Source organism: Atta colombica, unplaced genomic scaffold (genome assembly GCF_001594045.1).
Source record: "Atta colombica isolate Treedump-2 unplaced genomic scaffold, Acol1.0 scaffold205, whole genome shotgun sequence".
Lineage (NCBI taxonomy): Eukaryota > Metazoa > Arthropoda > Insecta > Hymenoptera > Formicidae > Atta > Atta colombica.
In genome coordinates this window covers 275,197-285,234 of record NW_017259300.1, presented here as the reverse complement: position 1 = coordinate 285,234, position 10,038 = coordinate 275,197, and the positions used below count along the sequence as shown (strand labels likewise).

At 35.3% G+C, this 10,038-nt stretch overlaps 1 protein-coding gene across 1 annotated transcript in view; it reads left to right on the top strand.

The window, feature by feature from the left end:
- Positions 1 to 10,038, top strand: part of LOC108687390 (chaoptin-like) — a 100,227-nt gene that overhangs the window by 86,335 nt on the left and 3,854 nt on the right. The window contains exons 2-3 of the mRNA XM_018193122.1: positions 4,647 to 4,959; positions 5,554 to 8,646. Coding sequence (XP_018048611.1) covers positions 4,701 to 4,959; positions 5,554 to 8,646 — 3,352 coding nt within the window. The 5' untranslated portion in view covers positions 4,647 to 4,700. The remainder of the gene's footprint in view (positions 1 to 4,646; positions 4,960 to 5,553; positions 8,647 to 10,038) is intronic.

Sequence of the window (10,038 nt, the reverse complement as noted above, 5' to 3'; positions counted from 1 at the left end):
TATATATATATATATATATATATATTAATTTAGAATTCAAAGAAACTAATACCCATCTTCCTCGTTAATTGACCTGATAGTTTGAATTATCGAGTAAAAACTCGTTAGAAAAGCTACAAATATTGTTTGTGAAAAATCGTTTTTCCATAAAAGTATATTAATTTTTAAGGTCGATTTTCTTTTATTATCTCAAAAATGCTAATTTTTTTACTTGTGTCATTCTTCTTTCAACAGATATCTGTACATTGATGCAAAAACATAACAGAGTAGAATAGCAAATAATTCGACAAAGAATCGAGAAAACAAGAAGAACGTTTTTAGTTTCACGTAAACCTTTTAATTCCATTGCTGAAACTTCTTTGGGGCAAGGCGAGAGGTTCTGACGAGGAAATGGACGTGCTGAAAGAGACACGTTCGTTTTTCCTCGTGCTGAAGTGCGCTGACTGTTTTCATCGCGTTAAAACAGCGCCATGAAGCAACGGAGAAACGTTTTCGCGCTTTATTACCGCCGGTGTTGCATGAAGCGCTGAGTACGCTCTCAAGGAATACGTACACATATAACCGTACACTTGGATCGAAACGATGTATATCTCGTAAAGCGCATTTTCTACTGAATTCTCAACTATCTTCTTCTCTTTGCGAGTTATAATCCTCTGTCGTGTCGGCTTGAAAAGAGCGTGCTTTGAGTCATTCATGCGAGTAGATCAATTCCTCCTTCACGCACATTGAGATTCTTTATCCTTAAATTTGCTCATCAATAAATAGATATTGAATGTATGGCTTGAATTCTCTCCGTCTTCTTCTCTTGCATTTATTTGAACAAAATAAAAAATAGATATAAAATAGTTTTAAATAGATATAAGAATCTACGTAATAGAAACAACTACAAATATAGAGATAAATATCGGAAAAATGTACGTAATAAAGATAACTACGAAATGGAGACAAATATCAGAAAATAATTATTTTATGTCAAACATATTTAATGTCATTAATTCTCTAGCTGACGCAAAATCTGTAATACAATTATTAACGCTGAGTCTGTGAGAGGTCCATTTAATTTATGTTGACTAAAAGGTATTCATTAATTTCAAAGAACCAAAATGACAACTCGCATAAAAAGGAATAAATATTAAATTCATTTTAATAACAATAATGTTGCAACAATAATAATAATAATAACAATAATACAACATAAAAAAATCGAATTGAGTGATCCAATAGATTCATCGTCAGCTTCGGAAGGTTAAAAGCAGTCATAAAGGAAATGCATTCGTTTTTATAAATGCGCAAAAGCAATTTGCCACCACGTTATTGATCACACACATTTCATTCATTTGCCATCGTATGATTTAATTTTATCAATATTACATGTCAATAATTCAAATCGAGAAGCTTCACGATCGCGATATCTTAGTTTACTAATGACGCGTCGTACACCAGATTCCTGGAGCACGGAACGTTTATGGCGATCGTGCCAGGAATGCAACATATGCCCTATGAACAACATATTCCTCGGGATCAGTAGGGCGAATAGAAACCGGAAAGATATAAACCGGAACCACTGAGTTTGCCCAGCCACTCGATCGAAATACTTAAGGAAGGATAGCTGCAGCTGGGATTCCGATATAACGCTGAACCGACGTTTCTGTACGAAGATTAATGTTCAAATTGAAAACGTTTCTTGAATTCCAAGTGAATCCGCCCTTAATCGCTCGCTGCGAAATAATCGGAGTACGTTGACTCGCTCACTGGTAAACAGAATGAGAAGAAGATCCGATACTATTACCCTTCAAGTTGCAGACTCATTTAATCTTCTCTCTTTGCGCATAGGTGTCGTGTACTTATTATGTATGTATATTAGTGGAATTGCTATTTGTTTGCTTCTGTCATTTTGACAGATATTTTATTTGCCAAGAAATTCTATGCTTGAAACTGAAAATATTACTGACGATAAATGTCTTTCAAACTCGTAAAAGAACTTCCTAAAATATTTCCCAGTAGATCCGGATCTACTGCATATAGCACGCGCACGTCCAACTCTTTTAAGACTTAGTTAATCATATTTTACGAGAAACCTCTTTAGTGATCTCTTTCGAATGCTTTCTGGCGCATCTTACTGGATTCGAGTTTTAAAGCCTTTAGCACGTACGACCGATGGAACGTCTCTCGTTGTATGTTTTCGGTTCGATCGTAAAGATGATGTTCATTGACGTTCCGCGGAAGCGCACAGATGTGAATGTAGATGAGAATGGTGTGCCTCTATTGAGGCTTTTCGCACCACGATCCTCCAGCCGGGTCAGAAGGAAGAAGCATTCGTGGATTTAGTTGGGCGTGAATGGTGCGATATCGCGGCTTGATGCTCACGAAAAATCGATTTAGTCTAGACGCCGTCTTTGTGATACAGATTTCTGAATCGGCTATTGCCGCCGCTCGATTACGCGTAAAAAGCTTTATGACTGTTCGTCCTTTCTGCATAACATATCAGCTTTGAAGTTTGCTATATTAGAAGGAAAGCTTATTTGTTATAATACTTTTACGATCAATGTAATAACAGTGTAGTTCCGATATATTATATTTCCAATTTACGAAATGATGTAAAAAAGGCCATGACATCTCTTAAAGATGTATTTATCAATATGATATTTAGAAAATTTCATGATTTTCTACTAAATAGAAAGTGTGTCACCTTATAAATGACATATTTTCGAATAGTTTCCATTGTATATTTTCTATATACTCAAATCAAATGTTATTTAATTGAGAAACTCATTAGCATCGTCAACAACTGTTGATGTCGCCGGTTTATTTGAATAATATTCCCTTGACAGGTACTATCAAATTAAGAACATTGTCTTTGTGTGTGCAACTTCGTGTCATGTTATATTCAGTAACAGCAGTTCTGTGTACGAAACTTTTTCTACAACGTAAAACTTTGGATATAGTCGAAAAAGTTGCTAACGTTGTCTACAATAGTTTCTACGTGAAGTAAAGTCTAAATAAAATATCTTATAAATTATTGATTTTTCAATGAGCTTATTTCAATATTTTTATATACAAAATAATAAAAGAAGTCAATTTATGTAAAAAGAAACGTATATATTATAGATATATGATTTTATTTTTAAGAAATTTTATGTGCATTTATTACACTTATAAAAAGAGTAACATTATATAAAATGTAAAATATATTATTACGAGTACTGATTATTCTATTTCTTTCTTACAGTCTCAACTGTAAGAAAGATAATCCTTTTCAAAACTTGTATGAATCATACATGTATAGAGTTGTCGTTAAAATATATATAAATGAAAATACAAGCGTTATGAGATTTGGATACTTAATAATAAAAATAATCTGGCAAGGGAAAGATTCCAGTTTTGGTTCCCAATTTAATCATCTGTAATGGATGCTATTAGTATATGATGATATAAAAATAAATAACAGATAATGGAAAAAAAAATTGTTAGAGATGAAATTTTTTGATTGAACAACGAAACTATAAAGAAATTCTTTGTAGCTCTAATAATTGCCTTTTATATAAAAAATTTTTTATATAAAAAATAATTTTTGTTGTGGAAAGAGAGCAAAGAAGAGAGAGAAAAAAATATCTTATGATTACTAATAATACTCTTGCAGAATGGAAAATATGTGTTAAAAAAAAAAATAAAAACTTGTCTTTTGTAAATAAATTTATTCTACATTGTTTATATTTTCTCTTTTTTATTTAAAAAAATAAGTAAAACTAAGTTCACTATATTATATTATTATTATAGTATGACAGCATTTATTTCAATTGTCGAAACTTGTTACAAAAACTATCACATTCAACAACATTCGTTATCATAAACATTCTTAAAAAATTACTAAATCCAATTTTTTAATTTTATTTATTTTTAAATTGTCATGATGAAAAATCGCCAAAGAAGTCAATATTTTAATAAAGAATAATATCTTAATTAGCTTCTAAATCTAAATTATTTATAATATGAAAATATTTGATATAAATTTTTATAAATATATTATTTAAAACTATTTTACACACACACACACACACACACACACACACACACACACACACACAAAACAAAGATATTTTCCTTTATTACTGAAAACAACTGTCTCAAGAAACTAAGATAACACAATTTTTCTCACACGAAATAATTTTTATATCCTTGTGTATTCGTATTCACCTCCTCTTAGCAAGACGTGCACTCTTTGTTATTCAAGGAAGCTATTCGCACAATTCTGAGAGCTTGGCCATACTTTTTCGTAAACATGCTCCACGCGTTGCATAGTGTCTACTAGGCAAAGTTCAACTATATCCGTAGATTTATTCAACAAAAATTTCTCATGGCAAAGGCAGTTGTAAATATTTGTCAAGAAAAATTTTTACAAACATAATAAAAATTTAAATCATTATTTTGTATGAACATATAGAAATGAAAAAATTACAATTCGTTAAAAAATATAACTTTGATTAGTTCAAAGAGAATTGGTTTAGCATCTAAAATAATTGAAAAAAAATTAACATATTACTGTAACTTTTTATCACACTGCGAATTCTAATTGCATATTATTTCATCATTGGATGTAATTTTGCAGATTTAATTTCAGTTTCTTTTCTGTGATTTTTGTGTTCCAGAAAGCTTCTTGTGGTCTGTCAGGCGAAAAACGGGATTACGGATGTGACGATACGATGACGCGAAATCCGCAACGACGGGTAAATTACCCGTACGCTGTAGATCGGCGGCGGATACCAAGGATGGTTCTTCAGATTCTGTTGATTCAGAATTTTATTACATTTAAAGTTGTCGCTCAGATAGCCGAATGTCCGCCGCCGGAAATAATAACAGGCTGTCCCTGCTATAACTTTGAAGACGGTCTCTTTCTGGAATGTGCTGGCGCTACGGAAGAGACTCTAAGAACTACGCTGCAAGGCGTACTAAGTACCAGTGGTAAGTTAAATGTTTAAGAGAACAAAAACAAGACTTCTTAATGACATAATTAAGAAATGAAATGTGACTTTTATTGCACATATATAAAATATTTTTATAATTTTATGAAGAAACACATTGTTTGAAATGTAAATCCCAGAAATCATTGTATATACAATACTTTCGAATTCCGAAATAAGTATTTCAATAAAAACATTTATAACATAAGATAAGAACAAGATTATAACATATTTAAAATTTTGAATTATAAATATTAATGTATGTTACTGTGATTATAATAATTGTAATGATTATTTTTCTTTAGATTGTTTAAACGCGATTAAATAATATTTAATAACAAAGCTTTATCAATTAAGTACTCTGCTTAAATTTATTCGTCACATCTCATTTAATGCTCAACTATCAGTACGTGTATACTTTCTTATATTTCTATGTAGTTTCAATGTAAAATTGATGCGATGGAAGAAAACCATTTTCTGTAATGCGTTCCATAAAACTAATGAAACGTGCAATCAGCCAATGCTGTCAAATTCGAAGTTTATGCTATCGCGATTCAATGAAATTAATAGCCATGCTTTTTACGATCGTTTCCAGGCGCGGGCACGATGGTACAATCGTTGAGTGTTTACGAGCTTGACAAAAGCATCGAAGAACTAAAAGTGGGTGCCTTCCCGCCTGGCTCACAAATCAGACATCTTCAAATATCACATTCATCTTTGCGGGAAGTAAGCGAGGGCGCTTTCACGAATTTGAAAGATAGCCTGGAATCTTTGGCACTGGTTTCCGGTCGTTTGCCCCACGTGCCTCAAAAATCATTGGCTGATCTACGAAAGCTAGCTGCCTTGGATCTTGAGACAAATTTGATACAAGATCTCTCGTCCTACTGTTTTTATGGCTTGAAGTTAATGAAGCTAACTCTGAAAGGAAATCAAATATCGAAAATTTCTGAATACGCATTTGCGGGTCTCGAGGACAGTCTTAGTGATCTGGATTTAGCTGAAAACAAGTTGAAACTATTTCCTATGGCACCCTTGAGAAGACTCGAGAGCTTAGCTTCACTCAGGCTGGCGTGGAACGAAATATCGGAGCTGCCCGATGACGGTTACAGTCTTCTCAGCTCTCTGCTGATTCTCGATTTGAGCAGCAACAATTTCGAGAAACTGGCCGAGGACTGCTTCAGACCTTGTCCCATCCTTCACACCCTATCCCTTTACTACAACTCCATTGAGAGCATACACAAGGATGCTTTCGCATCGCTGAAGGATCTAGAGTCGATCGATTTGAGCCACAACAAAATAGTCTTCCTCGACGTGGCGACATTCAAGGGGAACGAACGTCTGCGCACGATCGAACTCAGTCATAACCACATTCACTATATCGGCGGTGTGTTCGCGCGACTACCCGAATTGAGGGAACTTTATCTGGCGGAAAACAATATCCTGGAGATCCCGGGAGATGCGTTCGCCGGCAGCGTCAGCCTCGCAGTGGTGTATCTCCAGCAAAACGCCATCCGTAGAATAGACGCCAAGGGTCTCACGAGTCTCACGCAGTTGGCGCAATTGCATCTGAGTAACAACTACATCGAGAAAGTGCCGCGGGAATTCCTGGAGCATTGCGAAAACCTCTCATCGCTTTCCCTGGATGGTAACAAGATCCGCGAGTTACAGCCGGGCACATTTCTTAAGCTGCATCAATTGCGCGAGCTGCGGCTGCAGGATAATCATATAACGGAAGTAAAACGTGGCGTTTTCACGCCACTTCCGGCGCTCCTCGAGTTGCATTTGCAAAACAACGCCATTACCTCTATGGAGACGGGCGCGTTGAGGACGCTGAATAGTCTCCAGCACGTTAATCTGCAGGGCAATCAGTTGACCATGCTCGGCGATGTCTTTCAGCTGTCCGCCTTGGAATCGTCTTCCGGCGGAAGCTCTTTGGTGTCTATTCAACTGGATAGCAACGGCTTGGCCATTTTACACAATGACTCTCTGCGCGGCCAAGCGTCTGTCAGAATTATGTGGCTAGGTCACAACAAACTGACACACCTGCAAGCTCCTCTCTTCAGAGATCTCCTTTTAGTGGAACGTCTTTATCTGACGAACAATTCCATATCCAGGATCGAAGATGGCGCTTTTCAGCCGATGCAAGCTTTAAAATTTCTCGAGCTCAGCATGAATAAGCTGAGTCATGTAACAGCAAGGACATTTTCGGAGCTGCACGAACTTGAGGAACTGTATTTACAGGACAACGGCTTGAGAAGACTCGATCCTTACGCATTAACGGCCCTTAAAAAGCTGAGAGTATTGGACCTGGCGAATAATTATCTCACCGTTTTACAAGATGGGATTTTTCAAGAAGATTTGCCAATTAAAACGTTGAATTTAAAAAACTGCTCAATAACCATAATAGAAAACGGTGCTTTTCGTGGACTCAACAATTTGTTCGATCTTAATTTAGACGACAATCTCCTCACAGCGACAGCACTGCTGCGTCTGCACGTCCCTGGTCTTCGAACACTCGCAGCGTCCGGCAACAATTTCAGTCAGATCACGGAGCACTGTTTCAATGGATTGCCGTCTCTGCAAGAGCTATTCCTGGACAGCTCGCAAATAAGTCAATTGCCGGAGACCATCTTCGTGCTGAATCGAAATCTGGCACGTTTACACTTGAACCATAATCATCTGCGTGCTCTGCCGCCAGGTATTTTCGATAGATTACTATCACTGCGGGAGATACATCTGAATCATAATCGATTTCAGGATATTCCATACTCGGCGCTCGCGAGCGCCCTCAATCTCGAGATTCTCACATTATCAACCAACGAAATTCTCAATGTCGACGTGGCCAGTTTCGCCAGCTTGAAGCATCTGAGAGAGTTGGATTTGAGCCACAATAAGATTGAAACGATGTCTGGTTTCGCGATGGCTAATCTATCGCGTTTGATATCCGTAGATCTCAGCCACAACAATTTGAACGCTCTACCGGCGAACTTCTTCGCGCATTCGTCCTTGTTGCGCAGAGTGGACTTGTCAGAAAATAAATTCCGACAGATACCCGCGGTGGCTCTCTCGGGTCAGAATCTTCCCGGTCTAACCTGGTTAAATCTTACGCGAAATCCTCTAAACAGAATTCATGATCTGCCATCGGAGGCGATGTATCCTATTCTTCAGGAAGTACATATATCCGGCACCAATCTGAGCATAGTAACTTCGCAAGATTTCGAGGCTTTTCCCGCGTTGTTGCATCTTTATCTGAGTCAGAATTGCATCTTGCGAGTATCACCAGGTGCATTTCGCAGCCTTCCGAATTTGCTCACTCTTCATCTCGGCATGAATAGCTTGGAAATCTTACCGAAAGAACGGCTCCAGGGCATGGAGCATTTACGGATACTCAATTTAACGCATAACCGTCTAAAAGAGCTGGAAGAATTCCCGGAGGATCTCAAGTCTCTTCAAATACTGGACCTGTCTTACAATCAGATCGGCATTGTCGGCAAAGTGACGTTCAAGAATTTAATTAGCCTAGTGGAGCTGCATCTTTATGGTAACTGGATAAACGCCATCTCCAGCGAGGCATTTAGACCCTTGAAGAAGTTACGTCTACTTGACTTGAGTAGGAATTACTTGGAGAACTTGCCGCTGAACGCTTTCCGACCACTCGAAACGCAAATAAGGAGCTTGCGGGCTGAAGGTGAGCTACTTAAACACGCCTACTATTTGTAATTAATTTCACACTCGCACGTGCTTACTTACTCTTTCTTGAGAACAACGCCTGCACGTGAAAGAAAACGATATACGAGAGTTTTCTTTCATCTATATCACAGAAGGTTACCGATTTGAACAAAGTTACTACTACTTGAAAATCAATCGTATCGCCGGTCACGTATCGCCATATCTCGAATCAATATTCAACATTGAAACAATCAAACAAGTCTCGTAACTCGTTTCCTTCAGCGAAATGAATTTGAGTTTCTCACAACGTCTTAATATATCTTGAGAGCTTATTTAAAATGTATTACGGGCTATATATTCCTTTTATTACAAAATGTATAAAAAGATCCGAGATAGCATGTATTAATCTCTATACGGCAATAAAATACCATCCCGTTAATCCGTTTATTCATGAATCACATAGATATGTTTTATGCTAATTGGAAAGTATTGAACCGGAATTATAAAATTTAATTATTGTTAATGTATGAAGTCTGTAATTAATTTTAGTCAATTACAATGCGCGAGAGAATAAATGAGATTTATATTTATTATAATACTTTCATTTATTATACGTGATTTTTTAATTATGTATTTGAATTAAATTTCCAATAAATAGCTGGAGAAAATGAATAAAGTCTCATTGTAGTTAAAAACAACCAAAATACAAATTATTCAAAAATTTCTTTTCGTGTGAAACTTTTATAAATTTAAACTTTAATATTTTTGCACTGGATAAATTAATTTTAATTATAATTCAAATTTACATTATTTAAGCATTTTTAATATAAATAATAAAATTATTTAATTTAATATTCAAATACTTAATATTATACTTAATATTGGAAAATTATCATATTTTTGTAATATCAATTATTATATTTATTATTAATATATTGTTGATCGAGACACAAAAAAATTATTAAAAAAAAACAAAGCTGAAAAATAAATACACAAATGCTATAATGAAAACTTTATTAATTTTGAAATCTGTAATAACTTCGCACGATGATTTATATTTATGCTTTCCTAAACACGAGTGAACTCGTTACCCGATAATAACGTTCGAGCAACAAAAGACATATCAGTTTTGAAAGCATGAATATAAATCATCACAAAGTTGTTAAAGCTCTTAAAATTAATAAAGTTTTTATTATAGAATTAATGATTTATTTTTTATTTTCTGCCGCAACTTATTTTTTTCTGATTTTTCGCATATTATAAATATATTATAATTTTCATTTAATCGAATTAGTTTATGTGCAAAGTGGCTGCTAGCCACAAACATCAGTTCTTACATAAAACGCTTGGTCAATAACATGTTAATTAACAGTCTTGATATAAAAACATTTATAAAATTATATGATGAAAT